This window comes from Stegostoma tigrinum, chromosome 1, assembly GCF_030684315.1.
Source record: "Stegostoma tigrinum isolate sSteTig4 chromosome 1, sSteTig4.hap1, whole genome shotgun sequence".
NCBI lineage: Eukaryota > Metazoa > Chordata > Chondrichthyes > Orectolobiformes > Stegostomatidae > Stegostoma > Stegostoma tigrinum.
The window spans coordinates 61791408-61819277 of record NC_081354.1 but is presented as its reverse complement, the minus strand read 5'-3'; the positions used below and the strand labels follow the sequence as shown (position 1 = coordinate 61819277).

Sequence of the window (27870 nt, the reverse complement as noted above, 5' to 3'; positions counted from 1 at the left end):
TTACCAGCGAGAAGATTTTCCTCCAGAATCTCGCGAATTACGGGTTAAACAACCACCAGCAGTGGTCTCTCTCTTCACAAAGTGAAGCTCTATGGTGACAGGGAGTGTGTGGTGTCTCTCCCTTGCGGCAGGCGGACAATAGGACCACGCGGAGCCGGAGTTGTTGGGCCGAGGTGGCTAACGGATGGGCGGGGCGGGGCGGGGCGGGGCGGTTCCTGGAGGAGGCAGGGCAGAACGGGAGCGGGAGCGCGCGCGTGCCATGCCCAGCTTGGCCGTCAATCAGAGCCAAAAGGGACAGGGACAAGTTCCTTAGCGCCACAGAACAGCAAAACAGGGCTCAAACACTGGGACTATGTCAGTGCTGGCGCTGCAGGAATATGAATTCGAGAGACAGTTCAACGAGAGAGAAGCCATTCAATGGATGCAGGAAAACTGGTGAGCGATGCTTCCCGGGGGACTGGATGGCGGGGCGAAAAAACATTGATTTCTTTTCCCCCCCTCCTCATTTTTCCTCGCGCCCCACATCCTTGTTGAAAACACTTAAAGCATAGAAAGGTGATTTTTGTTTTTAAAAAAAGTGTTCATTTAAATGCTGCCACCATCCTCTAGTGTTGCCGGATGGGGGTGAGGATGTCGGCCAATTCAACCGTCTGCCCCTTCGGCGATCATTATCCTGTTTTTATTTCGAGACCCTTTCCTCAACAGTCAGGGGGCTATTACTGAGTAAAAAAAAATCACCCGGCATTACAGACTACCTTTTGTCTTGGCAATGGGGAGGGCGTAAACCTTTCTTTTCTCTCGAAAAGAAGCCGCCCCTGGGCTGTTTTCTCTCTTCAAGGCGTTTAGCTGAAAAACCTGAAGGATCCTTTCTTGTCTGGCTAATAACTCTGAAGGAAATCCTTCTGCAGGCATTAAGACACGTGCAGAGAGCCCGGCGCGGAGCGCCCGCCCCCTACCTGCTGGTAGGTCAAATCCATTTTGCCCAGAAAGGGTGAAATGAAATTAAGTCAAAGCCACGACCTTGTACTCAACAGATGCCCTCGACGCTTAGTCGTTTGCGTTAAGTAGCGATCCTCCTGGGAAGATGGACTTGTCTTTCTGACAATATCAGCCTAGCATTTGTATCCAAAGAATGTGCGTGGGACATGGCATTCAGAGCACTGAGCCTACTGATAACTTTGAGCTAGAAATGCTTTGCTATTGTAGCGATTGTAGCCTTTTATGCTGTTGTCCCCCGATAGCCATTTCGTGATTGATCTATTTTAAATAAACCTCACTCCCAGTCCCTGGTAAAGTGTGGCGCTAGTTGAGGAAACAGGATTTATAATAAATTAAAATTTCAACCTGTCAAAAGTGTTAGAGTTTCTGTTTCTAGACAAAAATTGGTTTTGAGCTGTAGTCTAGTTTTATATATGAGCATGAGCGTAGTTATGACTACTACCATGTTCTTATGATTTTACAGTAGTATACCTGTTGGAACTTAGAATATACATTTATTTAGTATATATAACAAACCCTCATGCAGAACTGAAGCAAATAAAAACAGAAAAGACTGGTAACATTGTAGACAGAGAAACATAAGAGGAAACCACATTTTGAGGAAAGTGAAGATTATGGCATCAGAACTGGAATGCTGTCCTTCACACATTTTGTTTTAAAGTCTGCACATATGGTTATTCCACACAGTTATAGAAGTGGATGCTGACCTAATTTTGGAAGTAAATAATTGGGAAAGTACTTTGATTTGAATGAACACATGAGACTAAAACATATCAATTCATCAAAATAGAATGATTTAGATTAGATTAGATTCCCTACAGTGTGGAAACAGGCCCTTCGGCCCAACAAGTCTGCACCGCCCCTTGCAGCATCCCACCCAGAACCATCCCCCTATAACCCACACACACCCCTGAACACTACAGGCAATTTAACATGGCTGATCCACCTAGCCTGCACATCTTTGGACTGTGGGAGGAAGATGTGCACTGAATAATAGGTAAAATGACTTTCAATAATTTCCACAATGGATTGCTTTGTGAATACTTACAAAGCATCAAAGTATTAAGAGTTTTCACGTGTGACCATTCAATACATGTTTATCTTTTGCATCACACATCATCCATCACTGTATAAACCCACATTTAGGGCTGAGAATAAAAAAAAGACTCTGAATAGAGTAAGCAAAAAAAATCATGCTTTCACAATAACCTTCAACCAGCAGAACCACCATGCCTTTGGTAAATATTTGCCATTATGATAGTTAAGATAGTGCTAACAATGCAGTAAAGAACTTAAATAATTTTGGTATGAAGTATAGGTTAACAAAATGCAGTGGGGCCGATAGAAATATTCTGTCACCTGATGACTAGGATTCATTTTTTTTATTGTTTATTGGAGTTAACATTATTTCTGGTGCTATTAAAGTCCTGAGGGAGTAGTTTTAAGAAAATAAGTTCTGATTAAAGCACACAGAATGGTGAAATAAATTAAATGTCACTTAAAGCGTCTACGATTTTTTAGGAGTAGGATTTATATCTTGATAAGATTTTTTTTCTATGTTTCCTTTATAGCTTGGTGTTAACCTGTAATATGAAATTTTCTGCAATAAGTACAACTGTTGCTAAGCTTTACTATCGAGTGTAAAACATGATTGTAATGATAAATGCAGATAATATTTGCTGTTGGCTCCTGTGAGTAAATTGATTCCTTTTGTACCCCAGCACTTGCCTCTTTCTTATTCTTGTCACATTCACTGACTACACTACAAACCTGTTGTTTCTGTGTTGTACCACAAATTGTAGCTGCAGTGTATTCCAGGAGATCTTTGGTTCTTGAGTAACACCTTAGATTCTGGTTTAAAGTGGAAGGGTGCTTTCGTTTTGGCTTATTAGCTCTTGGTAAAGAGCATTGCTGGAATTCTGTTTGGAGCTGTAAGCAGGAGTAAAACCTGCAGTTTTAAAACATAACATAACTTTATTTGAGATTAACAACAAGAATAGGAACGAAGCATATTTCTTTGGTCGTTGATTCATATTTGTTCTTACTTCACCAACTCTCAAATTCTAATCCTCCAAGGCCACACCCCTTCCTGATCTCTAAATTCCTTAAGACAGTTAACCCTCAGAACTCCTGTTTTTTTTGTATTCCTGACTTCCCTTCACCCTGTCATCGGTAAATGTGCCTTCAGCTGACTGTCCTTAGCACTGGCATTCCCTCTCTAAATGTCTTTGCTATTTTTGACACAGCTTAAAAGCTACCCTTTAACTAACTATTTATAACTTGTCCTAAAATCTCTTCCTTTGGTTTGGTGCCATATTCTGTTTGGTGCTGCTTCCTTGAATCACCTTTGGATTGCATAAGAGAGCCTCAGGTTGTTTCACTTGAAATGAGCTTTTGTTGTTGCTTTAGCTTTCTACAGAGGATACTGCTGTCCCCTAAGGAATAATATCTCATTTTTTGTAGTTTTGTCTCATTTGCAATATATGTATGAATATAAAATATTCTCTGAAATTAATGAGAATAAAAATGCACTCTAATAACTTGGAACAGTACTTTTGAGAATAAACTAGTAACAATTAAAGGATTGGTATTATTTAGATTAAATCAGATTTTAATGAAAGTATTCAATTATGTATTTTTAGTAAAGCTGTTCAGGGTGAAGCATATCTAATATAAATAATTGAAATACAAACAAACTTAGGCACTTATTAGAAGGAAGAAATGCCTTATGAAAGCAAAGTTCTAGGTTATTTTGTTTTGCAACCTTTAATTTTTGTAGCTCTGTCTCAGCCATGTGTTATAAGCAGTTAGTGCTACCCTGTTTAACTGAGGTCAACTGACCAATACTGATCATCTTCTGATGTCTTCTGACAGAAAACTAGCCAATCAAAAAGTAGGAGCACTGTACTGACTGCTTCAAGCTGATCTGCATGAGATTACATCATTGGAGGCTTGTCTGATTTGGGCAGTTAAATGTCAGGCAGTTACGCTCATAAAAGTTCTACATATTGTCTCCACATGGTTTAACTTGCATCCTGATTAACTGTTTCAGTACTAAATGGACTGAGAAGCATCTTTTAAACTAATTTCTGACAAATTAGCCATATCCAAATGTGTATGTATACATATATAAATAAAGTAATGCTACAACCCGATCCAGAAAATTACAGTTTTGGTATTTTTCCTTCATGGTAGATCAGTAGAATTGTGAGAGATAACTGAGTGTTCTATTACGGAAGTGAGTCTGTGGTAATATCAATTCAGAACTGTCAATAAATGTCACTTGCCATCCTGGCAGTCAAGCTGGTTATATATGCAAAAGAATCTCAAGTTTTGAGTGCCATGAAGTGTAACCAGAAACTGATGAGCACATTCTGCCTTGCAAAGTTCGTGGCCCAAACAATAGTTAAGTTCTTGAACAACTGCAGGGTGTGTACACTTGTAGCAATTAAACTGGCATAGTGATCTCCCCTCCTCCCACTGCATCCCAAAACCAGTCCAGCTCGCCCCCACCTCCCTAACCTGATGCCGGTATTGAACCAGGCTTAACTGTGTGATTCAGAGTTCTATCCTGGTCTTAATTTTAGGTATGGATGGATGACGTGTGTGATGTGCACAACTTGTCCAGTTGTGTCAGCTATTGAGTGGCCTAAACAATGATCCTTAAAGTGATCAATTGGGCTGCTCAATAACAGGCTCAGAATGATATTTTTATGTGGGCCATGGAGCAAAGTATTGGGGCCATTCTGTCTCGCACATTTTGTCAGTTGGTTCAGAATGCGAGCTAGCCAATTTTTGATCATCCTAGAAGAAGCAAGTTGCAGAACTTGACTGCAACTCATTCAATTAATGAACTTTGGGACTTGCTGTAATGACTGCGTGAGCAGTGTAGTTGCTGCATTGACTTTGCTTGAAAATAGTCCCCTGCTTACTGAACAATGGGGTTTTATCAATAAAGTTATGTAAAATGCAAGCAAGAAGACCAAAGATTACAATAACTGTACATGATGCGCAAGATTTTTAAATTTTTGGCTATTTTACTTTTTGCCATGTGGCCAATGCACTCAGTGTGTTAGTACTTTGATAAAGAAAGCCAAATGGGGCATTGAGTTCAGATTTGCCCCAATAGCTGACAGGAAGATTTCCCAAAGGGCATGAAAGGTATAATACACAGTGGCTGGTGTGATACAGCAATTTTTGCATGGGTCGGTCAGCTCAGATGAATTGAGCGTGGTGCTAATAATGCCAAGGTCGTGGGTGGGCTGGCACAGTGGCACTGTTGCCTCACTGCGCCAGGGATCTGGGTTTGATTCCACCTTTAGGCGACTGTCTGCGTGGAGTTTGCACATTCTCCCCGTGTCTGCGTGGGTTTCCGCCGGGGGATCCAGTTTCCTCCCACAATCCAAAGATGTGCAGGATAGTTGGATTGGCCAAGCTAAGTTGCCCGTAGTGCTCAAGGATGTGTAGATTAGGTTTGTTACAGGGAAAAGTTGGGGGGGTGAGACTGAGTAGAATGCTGTGAGGGTCGGTGTGGATTTATTGGGCTGAAGGGCCTGTACCCACATTGTAGGGATTCTATGGTTGACATTTGGACTGTGCAGTTTAATGATACTGATCATGTCTGTTGAAACCTGTTGGTGTTGTGAATGTATGTTTTGTAAACTTCACACAAATTTAGATAACTTTAACTATAATTTCATTTTTTGGTTGTGCTATTGCTGTTGATTGTTACTGTGCTGTTTGTGATCCTTTATTTTTGCTATAACACCACAGGTATGCTTATTGCTTTAAAGTGCCAATTAAATATTCCAGCTGTTCCATTACTATGCATATCTGTTACAATCTTGTGAATGGATACATGGAGAGTGTGAAGACATTGTAAAATATTTAACTCCCCAGCCACAAACTCTCTCCCCTTTCTGCCTGAGGTTGCTATATTATATTTGACATCAAGGTGAGCTGCCAGTCTCGCAGTTATCACGAAGACAATATTCATCTTTTTAATTGTATCAGTGATAATAGGGACTGCAGATGCTGGAGAATCCAAGATAATAAAGTGTGGAGCTGGATGAACACAGCAGCATCTCAGGAGCACAAAAGCTGACGTTTCGGGCCTAGACCCTTCATCAGAACTAGGCCCGAAATGTCAGCTTTTGTGCTCCTGAGATGCTGCTTGGCCTGCTGTGTTCATCCAGCCCCGCACTTTTTGTTATTTATCTTTTTAATGTCATTTGACTGTGCCTCTACTTCACTGCATCAGGTGCAGAAACTACTATCTTTGTCTTGGTTGCCTTCAGTCTTAACTACTCCAGTGCTCATGTGGTGCTCTACCCTCTCTGGTCTTGAGGTCATCCAAAATTCTGCCACTTGTTTCCTCAAGTTCTCTTCCTAAATCCTCCCACATGTTTTCCCTTTATTCCTTTTATTCCTCCTGTCCTATCACAGTGCTGTGACAGGTAGTCTGCCATTGAAGTTATTGATATGCATCTGGAACTAGAGGTCAGTGCCACATTGGTGAATACAGGTGCAGTACAGCTGACTGTTGTGTGTCGCAGAAATGCTCATGGAACGCTTGTATTCAGTAGTCTAGTTAAGACCATAAGACATAGAAGCCAAAGTAATCCAGTCAGTGCATCGACTCTGTTTAGCCTTTCACTGAGATTACAGATGATCTTTTATAATCCTCAACTGCACTTTCCTGTCTTTTCCCTGTAACCCTATGTTTGCATACTGATTAAAAATTTATCTCTACTTTTGAATATATTTATTACTGAGCCTCAGTTGCTCTCTGTAGTAAAGAATTACAGGTTCGTTATTCCAAGAGAAGAAATTTCTCCTTATCTCTGTGTGACCCCTAATTCTGGTCCTAGACTTTCTCACCAGGGGAAACAACCTCGCCACATGTACCTTTTTCCAAGTCTGCTAAGAATTTTGGGTTGCCTCTTGTTCTTTTACACTCCAATGAGTACAAGCTCGACCTACGCAACCTGTCCTCAAAAGATTATACTTCAGATGCAGCATTAGCCTGGTGAACCTTCTCTAAAGTGCCTCCAAAGCCAGTATAACTATCCTTTGATAAGAGGCCCAAAACTGTTCACAGTATTCCAGCAATGTTCTGATTAGTACATTGTATATAGATTTTGCAAAACCTCCCTACTTTTGTACTTCATTCCTTACGAAATAAACATTCAGTTTGCCTTCCCTAATACATACCAAAATTGGGTGCCTACTTTTTGTGATTCATGCACGAAGATGCCCAAATCCTTCTGTTCTGCAGCTTTATGCAGTCTTTCACCATTTAAATAATATTCAGCTCCTCTATTCTTCCTGCTGAAGTGCATAAACTCACATTTTCTGACATTTATGTTTCATGTGGCAACCATTTGTCCACTCATTTAACCTGTCTGTATCTCTCTGCTGACTCTGTCATCCTCACCATTTGCCCTTCCACTAATTTGTTTCATTTGCAAACTTGGTTGTAATTCATTCACTTTCCTCAGTATAGTCAATAGTTGTGATGCCAGCAGTGTCCTTGTGGCACTCCACTAGCCCCAAGTTCCTACCCTGAAAATGCCCTTGTCCCTTACCCATCTCCACGCTATCCATGCTAATATATACTACCTTGACCACCGCGAGCTCTTATTAAGCAATTAATATCTGGTACCTTAACAAACACCAACTGAAAGTTGAAATTACATCCCTTGTTTCCACTTTGTCTACTACCTTTGGAATATTTTTGCTGTCTTTTATGGTGAAGGCTGATACAAAGTTCCTGTGTTGAGGTGGCAGCCAGCACAACCCTCAAAATCCATCTCTTAACTCTTAGTCATCTGCCTATTAAATTTAAAGTTATTTGTCAAATTTAGCTTGGTAGTGCATTTACGGAGTATCTTGGAACATTAACTTTTTAAAGGTTTTATATAAATGTGCATTATTATTGTCATATGTATGAGACCTGGTCAGTTTCATCACTAGCCCGTTTTGTATATTACAGCAGCTCAACATTTGTAAGCAGTGACTGTGGGAGTTCCTGAGACACAAGTGACCAAAGGTGGGGCTGCCTGAAAAGACTTACTGACAGATTAATAATGGTGAAGAAGAGACACAAACAGCTGCTTGACCTGCCCAAGATAGCCCTTACATTTAAAACAGTTTAAGTGGTATATGTGGGGGGGAAAAAAACCTGGAAGAAACTAGGTCAAACAGCATAAGTGGAGAGAAGCAGAGCTAACGTTTCAAGTGGATGACCATTCATTGGTGTTTTGTTCGGAACTCCAACATCTGCAGTACTTTTGCTTTTGTATTTCAGTTTAAGTGATGCCTTTGTGATTGCTATTTTTTTCCATTCTTACAGTGGGTTTGTGTAAGTGGAACAAGTTTGAGGGACTAAGTAGTTTATTCCTGAACGCCTTTTGTTTTGTGCATTGACTAGAAGTGGTCTGAAATTTGTGGTGATGGCCAGATTAACACACTACTGTAAACTGCTCCATTCTCTTGTTTCAAAACCTGGCCTTGGTAAGGTACTAGAAATGACCCACAGTTCATTATTATTGATGATTTAAAAAAAAATTGCCCTGTAATTATGTCATGAAATGTTGTTATGAATACTACTGTCCATTTGAAATTCTTTGTTTTATCAATAGCATTTTAAAAATATGACTGCATAACAGACGAGACATTTCAGAAGAATGTGTTGAATATTTATATCATAGTCTAGTTTCAATCTTTTTAATCACAGGAAGAATTTCATCTGAGTTGTTTATCTCTTCTGTTTAAGAATAGGGAACAGTGGGTCATTGAATATACCCCCAAGGCTGAGTTAGTCAGATTTTTGATTGACAAGGGAGGTGAGGGTTCTAGGAGAAGGCTGGAGAGTCCATCTGAGGAATTGATGAGCGAAGCCATTCCCTTAATAAATGGTGGAGCTGGCTCAGTGGTCTGAATGGCCAATTGCTGCTTCTGTTTCCTGCTGTATTATCTTATAACTCTTGATATACTGGTTTGTTTGATGACATGATGCAGTAAGTTGCAGCGATCAAACTCTTTAAGCCTTCAGTGTAGATTTTGCATCTCAAGTGAGTACATTGTTGTAGCTGGGGGTTTCTGTCATGCTCGCAATTAACGTATGTAAATGGAATTAACTTGCATCTCAAACCTAGGGATGTTGAAATGCACTAAGAGAATAACACCTTTATGGAGAAAGAGCTATAAGGAGCCAGTAGCAGGGAAATGCAACAGATGGATGTGAAGAGGCAGTAATGGAATAATAAAGAAAGGCATATTAATGAAGTGAAGCTCAAGATAGAGGTGATGACATAACAGATCTTCACTCTCCCTAAACTCTTGTATCTTAACTGTCCAATAACATGAAGCATTCTGAGATAATGGGAACTGCAGATGCTGGAGAATCCAAGATAATAAAGTGTGAAGCTGGATGAACACAGCAGGCCCAGGTGGGCCTGCTGTGTTCATCCAGCTTCACACTTTATTAACAAAGCATTCTGAGCTCAGTCTTAACCCTGATATGCTCTCCAAATGGTGGAAGTGGAAATATGTAATCTGAGGGCGACAACTGCAAGACCTATTTTTTTAAAAATTGGATTAGTTTGGAAAACGTAGATACCTATAAGCAATACAATAATATGCAAAGTAGTTTGCAAATATAAGTTTTAGATTCTGGAAATGTTTAACTATAAAATAATGGCTAAGAAGTCACAAAATTGTTACTGTATTTAAAATGCATGAGTTTGATATAAACTTGTATTCCCCTAGTAATAGAGATTTAAGGGTGCATACAGAAATTGTACAGAACTTGAGTGCTGCTGGCTTTTGAAAATTCTGGTGCAGTCAGTACAACCTTTGGAATGATCACTGTTTTGAATAGCTTTTTCAAAGCTCATTTAAGCTCTGTTTCACTATATGTGGCAAACAGGATTGTCTGTGAGAAGTTGCTAAATTATATATCTTAAAATTTAAAAATTATACTTTTTTTGCACTAGGTTGTGCAATACAAGAGATTTCCACCTTCTCTTTTGTGGACTAATACAGTTCAGCATTCGATGAAAAAGGGTGATTGACCAATAATGAAATATTGTATGTACCCAAGAGTGGTGTGCCAAAATACATTTGTGTTGGACATCACTAGTGACTTCAAAACTGTCATTTTTATTATCATTGTACTAGATTGCAGGCTCCTCATTATTATGGACAGATTAAATCAGTACTTAGAATGATCAATTTTATCTATTCACCGGGTGCAACCCTTTCTAATCAAGTCAGAAGCCTTTACAGGATCTGTAAAGGCCCTTTGAAGAAAAATATGGTTTATGATAATTATAAGTTAGACCAGGAATCTCAAGATTCTGATTTGATTGAGGATTGTCATTACTGTTGCTAAGCAGAGGTAAAATCACTTGGTTAATGATGACTACTTGATGTAAGTTATGATTGTGGGTGGGGCATGGGTACAGTACTGTCTGGACAACATGACACAAACAGAAAACATGCTTGGTATATCATCAGAAACAGAAAATTAATGTTTATGGATTCTGTGGCAGAGTTGAAAGTGTCATGAAATCCAATTTGAAATTGAATGCTGTGGGAGTGGTGACAAGGCAACGTGTGTTAATATTGTGACCAAGCACTGTGAGAGAAGCCATCAAAATATTGAACTGAGTTTCAAATCTGAACTATAATCCTGAAGCGCTGAGCGGCTGGAATTGTACTAATACTGATGAAGTAATAATGATTAACAAACAAATGAATGCAATGCTGATGTTAAGCACTGTATTTGGGTAAATTGACTTGGAATGGACTAAAGGGATTGAATTAGCTTGTGCCATTTTAAATATAATTTTAAAGAGTCAGTTGTAAGAATGCTGATAACAGTGGGTAAACCTAAAAGGATGTCGAGCTTGAAACAAACTGGAATAAAGAACAGTAATCTTAAAAATTCTTTCAAACAATAGCAAGATAAAATTTAAATAATTTTCTCTTGGTACAGTGTATGATGGAAAAATTGCTTATGGGCTGATTAAATGTTGTTTGATATACTCTTTCAGTGATAGTACTACTGACCTACTAAATTCATACTGAGAAGGCTACAATTAATTTCAACAGGCATTAAAAAATTGGGAAAATTGGCAAGTGAATTTTAACATAAATATTTCATTAAGAAAGAAAAGGCAGGTTTAGGAAGAAGTAATCAACCTGCCCTGACGTGTTACGACTCAGCTCCATATTAGATCGGACTTGAACCCTGCACCTTCTGGCTCAGAGGTAGGGATGCTGTCACTGTGCCACAAAATTGCTAATAGGAAAGCGAAGTATAATGAGGGAAGAAAATAATCTAAATAGATTAGGGAAGAAAAAGATTGAGGACAAAAAGACAAAATCACAGAAAGCGATGTTGGATGCTAGAAATTCACCATAACTTGAAGTCATACACTGGGATTTCTTTCTAGAATTCTAAAAATGGAAAGTAGAGATTTTAGCACATTGACACTTAGGAGTAAACTCTGGATGCATTTTCAGTCAGCAAAATATAAAAGTGGTGAAGACCCTCTGGAGAGGGTGAAATACATTTACAGTGCTAATACTGGAATTTCAGATTGGATTTACTAGGAAAGAATAAATAAGTGGAATGCTCTCCACTGGCCAGATAGATACGACTGTAACAACATGTACTTGGAACTTAAAACCAGCTAGAAAAAAGAAGTGTGTGTGATCTTTTACCTCTTTTTAATTATTTGCTACTGCTGCTGCAAGGCTGCAGTGTGTAGCATCTACAAAGTGCAATGCAGCAAGTCAACAAGGCACCTTGGACAGCACCTTCCAAGCACAGTGCGTTGATCCTGTAGAAGAGCATGACAGTAGACACAGAACAATGTTCCTGACTTGGATTGGATATGCATTACTGTAACTTTGCATGGCTAGACCGAAATCCAATAACTCCCTTTTTTAATAGCTTTGCCACACCGATAGGAGTGATTCAACAAGACTTTTGACCATCATCTTCTCACAAGAGAAATTAGGAGTGTCCAACAGATGTTGGCCTACCTGGCCTAAGCAGCCATGTCTCAAGAAATGACTTTTTAAAAAAAAAATCAACTTTCAGTTGAAGTTTTGAACAGAGGAAGTTATCCAGAAATAATTAAGTACAGTGAATCTAATATTGGAGAACAAAGAGAAATTAGCCACTGGCAAGAATGTTGATGGCCAAAGGAGACAGATCTAAATCAATTGGCAATTTAACTAGGAGAGACTAAATTATTGGTTTTCTTTTATGCAGCCGCTTGGAATGAGCTATCTGCAAATGTGATGGATCAGTTCAGTAGCAAGTTTCAAAAAGCAATTGTATTTGAAAAGAAAACACTCAGGGTATGAACAGAAAAAATGTCGGGGGAGCAGGTCTAATTGGACACTGGCACAATTATGATGGGTTAAATGGCTTCCTTCTATGCTGCTTGGTCAAAAACCAGTTTTAAAAAAAAGCTTAACATATTCCAAATGCTATACTAATAAAAGACAAGAGAATTGCTTTTCAATGTTACACTCAAAATTAATAAACCATCCTCGACTCTGCACCTAAGAAGTGTTACAGAAGGTGCCATCTTGCTGTTTAGCTCCTCTCTGTTAAAATATTTCAGAAGATGAGAAACACATTATTTTTAATTTCTGTCTTCTGCATTCCCCTAAATCTAATCGAACCATGGCAAATGCAGCAAGTATTAGTTGAGTTCATGTTGTCAAAAAATCCTTGATTGACAGGCTAACAAATTTTGGCTGATAAATGAGCACTGGTTAACCTTTGTTTTAGCTTTGAGTTTGCTACACCAACAATTGTGATATTGATGTAGACTTGCTACTGTAATGCACAATTAACAAACTTGCAGGGCAAGTCACTATCATCAGTCTGCCTCTTCCACCCCATCCCCTTTTCCTGTTTTTCATGGAAACTAAATTTGTTCTGTTCGAGATTCCTTCAAAACATAAGGGAGAAAGACTAGGCAGTTTGGCCTTTTAAGCTTATTCTGCTGTTCAGTTTGATTGTGCCTGATCTTCTACCTCCGCTCCACTTGGCTGCACTGTTCCCAAAGTCTTGAGACAACTCAATAATTTAATGATATTTGTGTCCTCAGCCTTTTGGGATCAAGAGCTTTAAGGATTTGCAACCTTTTGAATGAAGAAATTTCTCCTTATCTCAGCTCTAATTGTTTGAATTCTTATTCTAACACTACACCTTATGTGATCTCTTGTGAAGGGCGTTTGAGCATCTATGATGTCAGTCCTTTTAAGAATTGTATATCTTTGCAATACAATCTCTACTCATTTTTCTACATACTGTAGGCCATATCTACTCAATCTTTCCTCCCTCCTTCCAACCCAGTTTAATGAATCTTTGCTCCTGTCCCTGTTAGTCAAGTATACCCTTTCTTGGGTGAGGAGACTAAAACTGTACACAGTACTCTAGGTGCAGTATCATCAATGCCCTTCACACTTGCAAAGTTTCATTCTTGTATTACGAAGGAACTTAATACAGGCTGACACACCTGCATATTAACTTTCTGTGACTTATATGCAAGAACATGTGGGTTCCTCCTGAAAACCAATGATTCCCAACCTTGTGCCATTTGGAAGAAAAACTAATTCTTTTCCCATTTCCTTTCCAATGTGCGTATCTTTATAGTTTTTCCTTGTTATATTCCAACCACCATTTTCTTGCCAACTAATATATTTCTTCACAATCTCTGAATCATCCTCCACTTACGTTGCTTAACTTGAATAGCATTATAGTGATTTTTTAAAAAATCCAAATATTCCATTTCTGGTTTTCTTTCTTTATCTTCTCTCTTAATTATACCATCTATTATGAACTTTGAACTTTATAAGGCAGTTATGTCATCTGTAACTTAAACTGAACAGAATTTTATAGAATGACAGTATGATTTGGTTGTCACTAGGGAAGAAACACAAACAAAAACCTGCTGAAATATTCAGTGATATTTTTCATTCCGAGAGAACTTAGGTTCTTAATTTTTCATGATGCTGTGCAGACTCCCAATGTTTGTGCATGATAGTGGCTTCTGGAACTGAAAGTCAATGCGTCTGAATGTCAGTTAGCATGTCAACCCTTCCAGTGGATTTATGGCTGTGCCACATAAAGGGAACATTGTAAAGGCTACTTTTGACACTGTGGTGTGTGAGTGTGAAGCCAGAAGGTTTTGAGAGTTGGATTTTTGTTTAATGGAAAGGACACGAAACCAAGGTATCTTTGCAAATTTAAGGAACCAGGAGTTGCAAGGTGGGTCTTGCTGGTGGAAATCACAATGGGAGGGCTGGCTAAGTGGAATTTTCTTTTTGAAGGACTGTTAAGTATTGGCCTAATGTAACAGTGAGAAATGAAATGGCAACAACTTTGGTCTTGTTCTAGTGCAACACATCTGCAAGGAGCACTCAACAGCAAAAGAGTTGTAAGATAAGGTTCCCCATGGTAGGCTCATTCAGAAGGTCAGGAGGAATGGGATACAGGGGAACTTAGCTGCTTGGATACAGAATTGGCTGGCCAACAGAAGACAGCGAGTGGTAGTAGAAGGAAAATATTCTGCCTGGAAGTCGTTGGTGAGTGGGGTTCCACAGGGCTCTGTCCTTGGGCCTCTACTGTTTGTAATTTTTATTAATGACTTGGATGAGGGGATTGAAGGATGGGTCAGCAAGTTTGCAGACGACACAAAGGTCGGAGGTGTCGTTGACAGTATAGAGGGCTGCAGTGGGACATTGACAGGATGCAGAGATGGGCTGAGAGGTGGCAGATGGAGTTCAACCTGGATAAATGCGAGGTGATGCATTTTGGAAGGTCGAATTTGAAAGCCGAGTACAGGATTAAGGATAAGATTCTTGGCAGTGTGGAGGAACAGAGGGATCTTGGTGTGCAGATACATAGATCCCTTAAAATGGCCACCCAAGTGGACAGGGTTGTTAAGAAAGCATATGGTGTTTTGGCTTTCATTAACAGGGGGATTGAGTTTAAGAGTCGTGGGATCTTGTTGCAGCTCTATAAAACTTTGGTTAGACCGCACTTGGAATACTGCGTCCAGTTCTGGTCGCCCTATTATAGGAAAGATGTGGATGCTTTGGAGAGGGTTCAGAGGAGGTTTACCAGGATGCTGCCTGGACTGGAGGGCTTATCTTATGACGAGAGGTTGGCTGAGCTCAGTCCCTTTTCATTGGAGAAAAGGAGGAGGAGAGGGGACCTAATTGAGGTATACAAGATAATGAGAGGCATAGATAGAGTTGTTAGCCAGAGACTATTTCCCAGGGCAGAAATGGCTAGCACGAGGGGTCATAGTTTTTAAGCTGGTTGGTGGAAAGTATAGCGGGGATGTCAGAGGCAGGTTCTTTACCCAGAGAGTTGAGAGCATGGAATGCGTTGCCAGCAGCAGTTGTGGAAGCAAGGTCATTGGGGTCATTTAAGAGACTGCTGGACATGCATATGGTCACAGAAATTTGAGGGTGCATACATGAGGATCAATGGTCGGCACAACATTGTGGGCTGAAGGGCCTGTTCTGTGCTGTACTGTTCTATGTTCTACATAACGCAGTTGCAGTATTCAGTTAATGTGAATGTACTTTTTTTTTATTTTGATGCACTAGTTGTCTGTTAATTAATGCTTGATTGGTGTTGATTTCAATTGTTTGTTCAGATAAATCTTTTGAAATGTGAACTCTTATCCTTCGGTTTATCTCATCCCTTTTGGGGAAGTTAATTATTTTTAATAATCAGTCTCTATGGGAGTCACAGTGGAAAAACTATAGTAGTTTTATAAAATGTGACTTCCTTATCACGGATAAGTATTGATTTTTGCCAAACCATATTATGACTTTCTAAGTGTTATTTTACTATGTTCCTAATGACCTGAGAATTGAATCTTCCCATTACTGCTTTCGGGCTAACTGGCCTATCGTTTTGTATGGCTACCTTTGGTTCCTGTGGCTTATGATGCTGGTTTCACCATTTGATGTCTTATTTTAGGAAGAATGTCAATGCCATGAAAGAGGTTTAGATGAGATTTTCTGCCTAAGATGATAGACTTGATTACGAGGAAAGAAATAAGAGAAAGTGGGATTATTTTCTTCTTAAAGATGAAATTTGGGAGCTATTGGAAATTGAAACTTTTCCTGAACTTCATTGATGAGAAGCCTTTCTAGTTAATAAATTAGTAAATAGATGGTATGAATATAACATATTCATTATAAAAGCAGCAATGGCAGTTATAATTTCTTTCTGCAGAAAGTCGTCAGTATATGGATTATTTTAACTGAAAAATGTGGTGGAACAGGAATGGGAGAAGAAGCGGATAAATATTTTGAGAGTAAAAACTGTATAAGGAAGAGGTAGGGAAATAGGAATAAGAAGGTATCATTCGGTTGTTGTCTCTTGTCAGGTATGAGAAGACCAACTCCAGGTGATTTGCAAAAGTTTTGAGTGTTTTTGTTTTAAAAATATGTAATTTGTGTTAAAATAAACTCCAGTCTCTATAATGGTGAATAAATATCTGACCTTAAAGAAAGTTATTTTCTTGAGTAACTGAATTAATTCACATTAACCTTGAGTATTTTCAGTTTAATCTTCAATCTGTGGTACTGTGGTTGATCTCAGGCTATAGCTATTGGTATTGCAAATTTCATGCTGGCACCCCTGCTTAAGGTAGCAAAGGTTGTTGAGGGTTCTTATTCCTAACTTGCAACTCATTGCCTTTCTGAAAGGGAACATTTATTGATGTTGGCTGGAGACAGCTTTTGATCCCTAATACAGTTATAAAGATTGATGTTTTGGGGTTTCCATTTGGACAGGGTATACAAGAGTACTTCAAACACTATCTCTGTGCCACAAGAGTAATACTGTTCAAATTGTACCTCATCTATTGGGAGTTGACTTGATGATTCAAAGAACACTTCATAGTTCTTGTTTGTACAAGTCAGTTGAATCCTGATGCAGATTACAACCTTAAAGTAACTCTTTGGTATTGATTTTAATATTTGTTTTATATAGTACTTGTATAGTTTCTGTACTTGTGCCAGTAGTCTTGGTTATGTCATATAACTTTGACATACTGTGATTTACATTTGTGCTGCGATTAATATCAATATTATGGTTAGTGTGGTGCCCTTCTATTTATACAGTGGAGAGTAGATTATTTACTTTTTTTGTGGACTTCTACCTGATTTTCTGTGAAATCATGAATGAGGAAAAGCTATTCAGTCCATCAAACTGGCTCTCGCACAAACTTGCAACTTAATACCATATTCTAAATTCTACCCGATTTATATTTAATCATCTTGCCGCCCTTTGCTATACAATATTGACTGAAGAGATTAAGCAGCAGTGTGATTTGACATGGTGTTTGTGACATAGTTACTGTGCTAAGGATTAACTCTCCAGTTTAAAAATAGGAACAACTATAAATATGAAGATTGTTTGGAGATCTCCACCAAGCTCTGTCTCCCTATCTGTGTCTGTCTCTGTGCCTGCTGCCTCTCTTCCTCTGTCTTGCATATCCACATCTTTATGTGTACACATTTATAAGCTCATACACTCTCAAATGTTTGACATCATAATTGAATTAAATCTGGTTGGGACCCGACATTAAATATGTTTTGACTGTCTTGGCTTGAATGTGAATGTGTGTTGACAGCACAGAAATGGCATTATGTTGGCAAGTTGAAAGGAAAGTTGGTTTGAGGAATTGGAAGATTCCTTGTGATGTTTTAAGTAATATATTCTGAGCTTTAAGCTTGAAATACTGATACTGATGAAAGTAGTTCTAATACTACTCACTGCTGAGTGAGGGGGGAAAAAAAACCCAAAATGATCTAGAGAGAGGAGAATATATTGATGTTTTACAGCATAGTCCTTCACCTGCCCCACTCCTTGTACAGCAAATATTGACTTTGCACAGGATTGGCATTGCAGCTAGATCTTTTGGCCTCCTGTTTCTAAACACTTAGTCAATAAGGAAACCATTGAACATTGAGGATTTATAATTTTAGCAAGTCATGTCCAATATATGTTTGAAGATACAGTTTGTAATTAGTTTTCTTACTTGAATTGTACAGAAGAAAATCTTGTTTGGTGCTGAACCATACATTCTTAGGAAGATTCCCAGGCTCTCTCTAGTAGTTGCTTGGTTGGTAAATGTCATTTGATGGACCTTGATTTAATGTTGCTGTCCTGAGCAAGGAAGATGTTGGTGCCTTAACTGGAAAATATAAATTTACAAATGAGAATTTGCTGTGGAATACCTGTGGATTACCTCTTACTCACCATGTTGACTCTTTTAAGGATAATATTTGCACAAGTTACAAACTGATGGGACCGGATGCTGGAAGAGTAGTGCCTCCATGCAATCAAAAGATGAGAGAAATTTGGTGAGAAAAGTTAATAGCGCTGTTAAGTACCACATTGACTTTCTATTAGTAATTATTATAATATTTGGTGGTGTGCCTACTTTTTGAAAGGGATGGGAATATTCATTTGGCAACTTAACATTGCTACTGTTGATTTACTTATTGTTTTCAAATATATAACATTTTGTGGGGCTCATGGCCGATGTTGTTACAAACTACGAGTTGCTGTTCTGTATCCTTTATTTAGAAGTCACTTATTTCTGATTTTCCTCTTAAAATGGATCGTACCAGCCAGCCACCCCAAACTTGAAATTCTTTTGGTTGTTAATTTAATCTTTCATTGTAATACATCTTGTTTCTAAATTGTTGAGATTTGTATCCTTCAATTATCATTCGTTGTATGTTGGTATCACTTTCTGGGCCATCCATTTCTTGCCCATTCCTAGTTGTCCTTGAGAAGGTGTGTTGAGCTGCCTTCTTGAACTGCAGCAGCCCATGTGGTGTTATGGAGGGAGAGCTAGGATTTTGACCCAGCAACATTAAAGGAATGGGGACATATTTCCAAGTCAGGATAGAGTGTCTTGGAGGGGAAATTACATGATGATATTCCCATGTACCTGCTGCCCTTGTCCTTTTAGATGGTAATGGTGGTGGGTATGGAAGGTGCTGTCTAAGACCCCTTGGTGAGTGGTACACAAGGCTGCTACTGAACATCAGTGGTGGACATTTATAAATATGGTGCCAATTAATTGGGCTGCTTGGCCTGGATGGAGTTGAGCTTCTTGACCATGGTAGGACCTGCAGTCATGCAAGCAGTTGGAGAGTATTCCATTACCCTCTTGATGTGCATTGTAGATGGAAGGTATTGGGAAGTTAGAAGGTGAGTTACTTATTACAGGAGTCCAATGTCTCAGAACTGCTGTTGTAGTTGTACTAATGGCTAACTCAGTTCAGTTTCTAGTCAATGGTAACCCCCTCAGGACCTTGAGCCTGCATCACCATTCAAATAAGATCATGGCTGATCTGCCATTCCTCGCATTCTCTTTCCTCCCCTTTCTTGCTCACACTTGATTTTCCTACTGATCAAGAATCTCTCTAACTCAGCCCTAGCTCTGCACAAGGACTCTACCCCACAGATCTCTGTGGCAAAAAGTTTACAGAGACTATCAATCCTTTGAGAGGAAACTCCTCCTTATCCTAGTGTTAAATTAGCACCCCTTTTTTACTGAGACTGCACTTTTTGCTCCAAGAATGTTGTCTGAAGGAAACATCCTCTCAGCATTTACCCTGTCAAGCCTGTTAAGAATCCTGTATGTTTCAGTGAGACCTTTTGTTATTCTTCTGAATTCCTATGAGTAGAGTCTCAACCTGATTGTTTTAAGAAAAACAATCCTTCCATGTTGAAGATCACCCGAGTGAACCTTCTCTGACTATCTCTAATGAATTAACTTTTTTTTGTGTTTTAAGGTGACCAAAACTGCTCACCATAATCCAGATATGGTCTTATCAACATTTTGTGCAGTTGTTGTACGACTTCCCTACTGTTGTACTACGACCCCCTTGAAATAAGGGCACATATTCCAATAGCCTCCTTGATAACCTGCTGCACTTTTTGTGTTATCTTTCTATATTTCATATCCTCAAGTCTGTTTGTGTTACAGCTTTCTGTGTGGTTTTTCTCCATTTAAATAATACTGTTCGTTTGTTCTCCCTTCTGGAATGAAAAGCTTCACACTTCCCCACATTTTATTTGCCAACTTCTTGCCCACTTACTTAACCTATCAATATCCTTCTGCAAACTGTTTGTTACTCACAACTTGCCTTTCCACCTGTCTATGTATTGTCTGCAGATTTGGCCAAAGCACATTTGCTTCCTTCTTCCAACTTATATGTATTGCAAACCGTTGTGTTCCAGCACTGTGGAACCCCACTAGTTACTGGCAGTCACCCTCAAAATGAACCCCTTACCTCCATTTGCAGTTTACTGCCCATCAGCCAATTCTCCATCCATGCCAATCTCCAACACCGTGGATTCTTATCTTGTGAATTAATGTTTTGTGAGTTACCTTGCCAAAAGCCTTCTGGAAGTTCAGGTACAATGCATCTGGTTCTCCTCTCCACTTTTGGTTGAGACTTCTTTGAAAAACTCTTCATAAATTAATTAGGCATGATTTCTCTTTCAGGAAGCTATACTGACTCTGCTTGGTTAGTTTGTGATATTTCAAATGTGCTGCTTTTAATTCTTACGAATTGATTCTAACAATTTTCTAACAATAGATGTTAGACTAATCTTATAGTTATACCTCACTACCTTTTTGAATACTGGCATTTGTGAGACACAAACGTTGCTTGTCACTTTTCAGCCAAGCCTTGACATTATATAAGTCTTTCTGTATTAGTCTAACACATACCATTTATATTGCAAAATATTTGAAATACAGTTGTTGCATTAGTTTCTGTATGTTTCTTGATGTGGGCCATCTCAATTAACTTGTCTTCCACAGTTCTGTCAGTGTCAGACTTCATTATTCCTTTAATGCATGGTTTTATTTGGATCTTCCCTTGAAGGCATCCAAAGATAAAGAACACAATGCTTTTAGGAAAGAAGGTATGAGCTGTTACAAGGTGACTATCAAGATTCAAAACGTCTTTCCTCCAATTTGCGTTGTTAGTTTTTAGAATATCTTTTGAAAGTGTAGAGTAAATATGTGGAAAATTAGATCTTATAAATTTCAGACCTATTTTCACATTATTATAAACATATTCCCGGACCCCCATTCTCTCATTCTGTAAAATATGATTGAGTTGTTCATCCATGTGCTATCACTTACCTGTTATTATAGAGAAATCTCTTGTATGTCTTTCTGTTCTGAAACTGGGAATAAATACAAGAATTTCGTTAAAGAAATACCAGCGAACTGTCCATATCTTGTTTAAATGGCAACCAGGCTAACTGCATTATGAAGTTCAGCATGTACTTTGCTGTGTTGCGTTTTAAGAGATGCCATTGAAGTGGAGGCTCATTTAAGTTAAGGGATTTTGTGTAATTTTATGCAATTGCAATGTAAATATGGCAGTAAGTTGTGCTAATTTAGAAAAATGAGGAACACAACTTAGCCTTTAAATACATCCTAAACGTAAGATTAAGCTATCTTTGCTACTTGTAAACTACTCTGCATCTAATGAATTGTTTATGCACAAGGCAGATAGGCCATTAGTACATGCACTTAGCATGTCCTTGGCTCATTATGGACATAAATTTGGCGTAAATTACATATTGACCCAAGTATACCAGCCCACTCTGCAGATGTGCCACTCCACGCCGGTTTGTTGTGAATACTACCTACACCTTTCCCTTCTGTATATACAGTGCTTTTATATCTGTTATGGTGCAGTGGTCATATCCCTACCTTTGACCCAGGAGGCCTGGTTTCAAGTCTAAACCTGTTCCAGAGGTATGTAATTACATCTCTGAGCAAGTTGATTAGAAAAAAAGTTTTTTTTTTATATATTTAACAATTTGTGGCTTATAGCTGCAACATTTTATCTAAATTGTAAGCTTTGATTTTTGTTGGCATTATGATATATCCAGCATTGACAGAAATTAATATAGATACTGACTCCTAGATCCTAAAATTCATGTATCAATTTTTGTGATACCTACGAAATTTTGAGCCTGTCCCTCCAGAGAGTTGTTAGCTTGGAATGTCTTGTATTCGGGTATGTGGTCAGGCACTGCATTTGCTGGCATCAACCTGATCTAAGAGACAGTAATTTGCCACCCTCCTCTCTACTGGGAATACATTATTAGCCTGGCAGGGTGTATGAAAATGGTTATTGTGTAGCCAGCAATTCACATTCATATTGAGCAATACATAGAAATGACATTCTTCCAGCAAATATGCCGCACCTTTCTTTGTTTTAAAGTCATTTTGCCAAAGTTCATTTCTGTATATGCTCGAGTAACAGTTGACCACCTGTAAAAGTCACCAAAGTTTTGACAAAAAATGTGTTTTTTTTAATATATCTTGTGTAGTTGTCTTCCCTAGTTTTGGAAGTATGGAAGAGGTTAATCAAGTCTGTAAATAGGAAGTACTTGTGGAATTGATGGTCCAGACAAGAATCTAATCAAGCGTGCAACTGGGGTTAATTGGAAGTGATTGAAATTAATGTTAATTATTACATAGATATTATTGCTATCTGTTGATTTTGCAAATTGGAATTGAATACAATCAGTGGCATTATGTGCATTACATAACCTGAATGTGTATGTGGAGGTGCCAGTGTTGGACTGGGGTGGACAACAGGTTTATTTGAAACCACAAGCTTTTGGAGTGCAGCCACTTCGTCAGGTGCAGTGAGAGAGAAGAGCACACAGACAGTTTGTAGGCAGAAACATTAGAAGATCATAGAACTTGAGATTGGAGTGTCAGATAATAAGTCTCAGCAGGCAGCTAAGAATGTTGGGCAGTGAGTAGTGTCAACAGTTGAATAACCAGCAAAGGGATGACCTGTAGTCCGATTAAATGAGGCAGAAAGATCATTGCAAAAAATTTTAAAAAGGTGGTGCTGGAGACAAACTAAATGACTATAATAACATGGTAGGTATAAAAGTCACATGCTGAAGGTCTAACCAAAGTAATAAGCAATCCAAAACTATGCAAACTAGTTCAGATAGCGGAGTCATAACAATTTCCCAAGGTGATGCTGTCAAAATAGGACCGTAAGGAAGATTTTACAGATGCAGAACAGTTTGGTGGGGTCACATGTAATGCAGCATGAATCCAAGATCACAGTCGAGGCAGTCTTCATGGGCATGGAACTTGGCTATCAGTCTGTGCTTGGCGATTCTCCGTTGTTGTATATCTCGAAGTCTGCCTTGGAGGATGTTTACCCGAAAATCAGGGGATGAATGCCCTTAACTCCTGAAGTGTTCTCGACTGGGAGGGAACTTTCCTGTCTGGAAATTGTTGCATAGTGTCCATTCATCCATTGTTGTAGCGTCTGCATTGTCTCGCCAATATACCATGCCTCGGGGCAGCATATGAGATAGACAATATTGGCGAGTCATATGAGAATCTGCCGTGTACATGGTATTTGGTGTTTCCATGTGTGGTGGTATCCATGACGATGATTTGACATGTCTTGCAGAGATTGTCATTGGCAGGGCTATGTGGTGTTGAAGTCAATGTTGTCCTGAAGGCTGGGTAGTTTGCTGCAAACAATGTACTGTTTAACGTTTGGCAGTTGTTTGAAGTCTAGAAGTGGCAGTGTGGGGAATTCTTGGCAAGATGTACATTGTCATTGATGACATGTTGAAGGCGCTGCAGAACATGGAATAGTTTCTGTGCTCTGAGGAAGTACTGGGTGACAATCGTATCCTGTGTCTGTCTTCTGAGGAGGTTTTTTGCGATTTTTCTCTGTGGTACGTTGGAACTAACGACCAATGAGTTAAGCTTCATATCCTGTTCTTATGAGGATGTCCTTCAAAACCTTCAGGTGTCCGTTGCTTTCTTCCCTACCTGATTTATGCACAGGGCTTGTCCGTAGGGATCATAGGAATAGTTATGTTCTGAAGTAAAAGACTGGATGAGTTTCAGAAGCAGATGGTCTTGGCAGGGATAGAGACAATCAAATATTCACTGACCAGCTATTGACCTTTGATGGATTGAATGTCATTTCTGTTCATCTAAGCTCAGATTAGCCACAATTTTTCATCATATGCACATACTGAGCATCATGGATTTTTAGTTAAGTGTACATTTATGGGCTGCATCATAGTTTTTTTTAGCAAAGTATGAGTTGCTTTTGAGTTTCTTTCTGTGAGGCCTGGGGAGCTTAATCGTCAAGTCTTGCAAACACACGATACATGGTCCTTTACCTCCCCATTGATATGAGGTGACTGTACCAAATGTACTACTCCCCACCACTTTGAAGCTATGGCCTCCCCGACTGTAGACAAATCCCTCTTGAACATGACCCCTCTCTAATCCATGCTTTACTGTATTCTCCCCTATTTTGCCCCTCTTTGCAGTTATCCTTCCCACTTGAAACTCTCAAACCCAACCTTTGATAAGTCTCCTTTGTCACCCCTCCCCCATTCCCCTTTCCTCTTAGTTGCTATGGACAGACCTGTTGGATTGACTGAGGGCCCACTGTGTTCAGCAATCTAAACTGGATGGGTCCTGGATGAGAAATTCCCAGACCCCTGACTGGTGGCTGTTCATGTCTATAACTGCATTCGCCCTGTTTCCTGGGTTGGCTGCTGTGGAGCCATAGGACAGTGTGTGATCCGCTCCCAGGGCTTCAGAGACATGGACTTTTTGACTAAAAACACCTTGACAGGATGCCTGACCATCATTGATTCTTTGAATTGGTATCAGAGGCTACTCTTAATTTACTGTCCCAGAACTCCCTGGTTGACCAGTGTCTCCATGGACTTTGAGGACTATTTCACTATGACTTTGAGACATGGTTGCTTGGTTGCTGCACATGCAGTGTGCTTGCTGTATAAACTGTGGCACATGGTGCTAGTGTGAGGTTGATACAGCACATTGCCTATAAGTAAGATGTCTGCTCCATTGACTGAGGACTTCTGACCAGCAAAGCAAGGTGCTTGATGGTGTGGTTGTGCCAATTGACATGACAAGGCAAGGCAAAGAATGAATGCTGTGAGCATGCAGGTAGGTGCTGAGTAAATAAGCAAGTGAACTGCTGTGAGATGTAGCATGATTCGGTCTGTGAGGTGGATGCCTGACTGGATGCAAACTGTCCTTGCAGCATTCTTTCTTTCAATGCTAGTTGCAGGTGTGTCCTGCAACGCAAGTCAGTGTCTCCTAGGTGGCCTACAAATATATTTTGGAGATGACATGAGGTGTTGGTAATAGTCAGAACTAGTGTCCATGTACAAGATGTGTGTGGCTGGTGTTTGTGAATCATGCCATGAGCTCCTGTTTGAGGCAGAGCAACATGGAGGCTGTATACAGCTAGAGGTAAGCTTCAGCTATCAGATACCCGTCCTGATTTCTACTGAGATTTATTAATGTCTGATTTGTTTAGTGTGCTTGATAAACCAAGATGTTGAATATTAGAGGTCATTTGGGCTGTTAATAAGGCATTTAATGTGGATTAATCCCCCTTAATTGGCAGCTTGTCTGAGCATTCTGCAATTGGGACAAAATGTTGAGCAAGCTGCTTCCAACATGGGACTTGTCAAACATTTCATAGACAGAACCTGCAAAAGTTCTCCTCTAACATTTGCCAATCAGTTAGATTAATCTACAGATGCAGTTCCATTATGCTGTGACAACTATGCCCAGTTTGAATGGCTTCCCACATGTACTTCCAGCTTTTGGTGTCTCCTTCTCACCTGTCCAGTTACAGTTTGAATTGCTTAAGACTGAAGGAAAAGTGGTGCATACGTTGAATTTTTAAACCACAACAGTAAAGATTACATAGAACAGTACAGGCCCTTTTGGCCCAGGATATTGTGCCGTTCTATTATCCCGCTAAGATCAAACTACCTATATATGCTTAATTTAGATATTGCTGAGAAAAACTGACAAATGAATATTTCAGTTGACGTAAAAACTGCATTTTTGATTAAAGGTACATAGTTAAAATATGAACATCAGTTCTTTCTGCAGATGCTGATTGCCCTACTAAGTTTCTTGAAGATGTTTTTGTTGCTCTTAACTATGTTTTCTAATCCAAATGGAGCTGCATAGGTTAATGAAACATTCTAAGATTATCAAGAATAACTGGCCTTTAATGTAAGTTGCAAATTGTTGCGCTAAATGCAGTATACACACTCCATCTAAAAAAGAGAGCAGTAGCTTGTCGATGCAGTAGTGTTCATCTCAGTTGGCTAGAAAGCTGGTGAGAGATCAGTGTTGTATTATCCAGAGAAGGCCAGCGAATCTGATGCCAATCAAGCATCGATAAAGCCATCGGCAGGGGGGAACTTTACCTGGAATTAAGACCCTCAAGGCAGGTGTCCTATCCTGAGAACTGCCAGCCAAACAGAGGCTAGTGGCTGTTACGCTCTGCAACACCATGGAATAGGCCGCGGTTGCTGTCAGAAAAGCACCCAGGATTGCACAGGATCAAGGAAAAAGACCAGGAATCGTAGGTGGAGTCTGGGGATAGTTTGAGGCTTAAGGGTCATGGGAAAAGGCAGTTTTGAACGTCAAGATGAAGGGGAATGTATTTGGTGGATTTCAACAGATCCTGTCCCCTGCAACCTCATCCCCACTCACCCATTGCATTTACAATTCCTCAATCAGGCACTGAGTTTCTGTGATTGATTGATAGGCCCACCTCAGCTGATGAGCTTCATGAGCAAGTTGATCTGTCTGGCATGCCAGATGACACCAAGTCCATTTGCAACTGGGCTAGTCTCAATGATGGATGATTGAATCCCTTAAGTGTGCTTTAATTGGCCACTTAAGGGCCTCCATTGGCAGTCGGGCAGGAAAGCCAAGTGTGGATCTTTCTTCTCCAAATTGAATTCTGGTGATGGTAAGGCAGTGGGATTTGGGTAAACCTCTGCCCTATCTAATTAAGGGCTCTTCTCATCTCCAAGCTCACCACCTCTGGGAGCAGAAGATTAAGCCCTGGATTTCATGTGCAACTATTTGAACATTAGATTTCTCTCATATTTTGCATGTGTTTATTCTTGCAATTTCTCATTCATTCCATACCAACAGAACTCTCCCTGAGAAATGACAAGGAGGCTTTGATGTGTGTTTCCAAAGCACCATCCAAAATTACCATTTTCTTATCGTATCTGTGGCTTCCAGTTGTTCGGTTTAAATCTCTTCTTTAGTGGTAGTGGTAATGCCAGAATGCAATTTATTGAGCTTGGGACAGTGGAAAGGGAAGCAGCTGGTAGAATTTGTTCAGCAGGTTTTGCTATCCAGTCCACTTCTGATGCAATGCACTATGAGAAGGAAATTGCACAAAATCAATAGAGTTAGAGTGTAATGTCCGAATAAACTTTGCATAACCTAATTTGATTTTTCCACTCTCTGGAATTGTTCATTTTTTTGTGTTTGGAGGATTAATCATTTGTAGATTTAATGTTGTGGAAAATGTCATTTGATGTAATATTCTTGGTTCCTGGCTACATATCGTCATCGTAAGGCAGTAAAGTGAATGAATCATCAAACCAATTCTGTTTGTGGAATGGGCAGCACCAATTGTATCGATTTTGAAGCACGATGGGAAAAGCACTTTTCACAGCTGGATAAATACGCAATCCCTTGCTTAGAGGATTTATATGCAAACTGGCAAGGGGTCTACCCTTCACAAAGCTGGACTTGAGCCATGCGTCCTTGCAGTGGCAGTAAAATGAGGATTCCCAGAAGTGTGCTCCAATTAGTACCCGTAAAGGTTTGTACCAATAAATACGACTGTCGTTTGGGGTATTGTCGGCCTGTGCCACTTTTTTCAGCAGACAATGGA

At 39.5% G+C, this 27870-nt stretch overlaps 1 protein-coding gene across 2 annotated transcripts in view; it reads left to right on the top strand.

Annotated features, from left to right (window-relative positions):
- The first annotated feature begins 224 nt into the window (after positions 1-224).
- Positions 225-27870, top strand: part of elovl6 (ELOVL fatty acid elongase 6) — an 89692-nt gene continuing 62046 nt past the window's right edge. For both annotated transcript variants that reach the window (XM_048542248.2, XM_048542238.2), the window contains exon 1: positions 225-435. In XM_048542248.2, coding sequence (XP_048398205.1) covers positions 353-435 — 83 coding nt within the window. In that variant the 5' untranslated portion in view covers positions 225-352. The remainder of the gene's footprint in view (positions 436-27870) is intronic.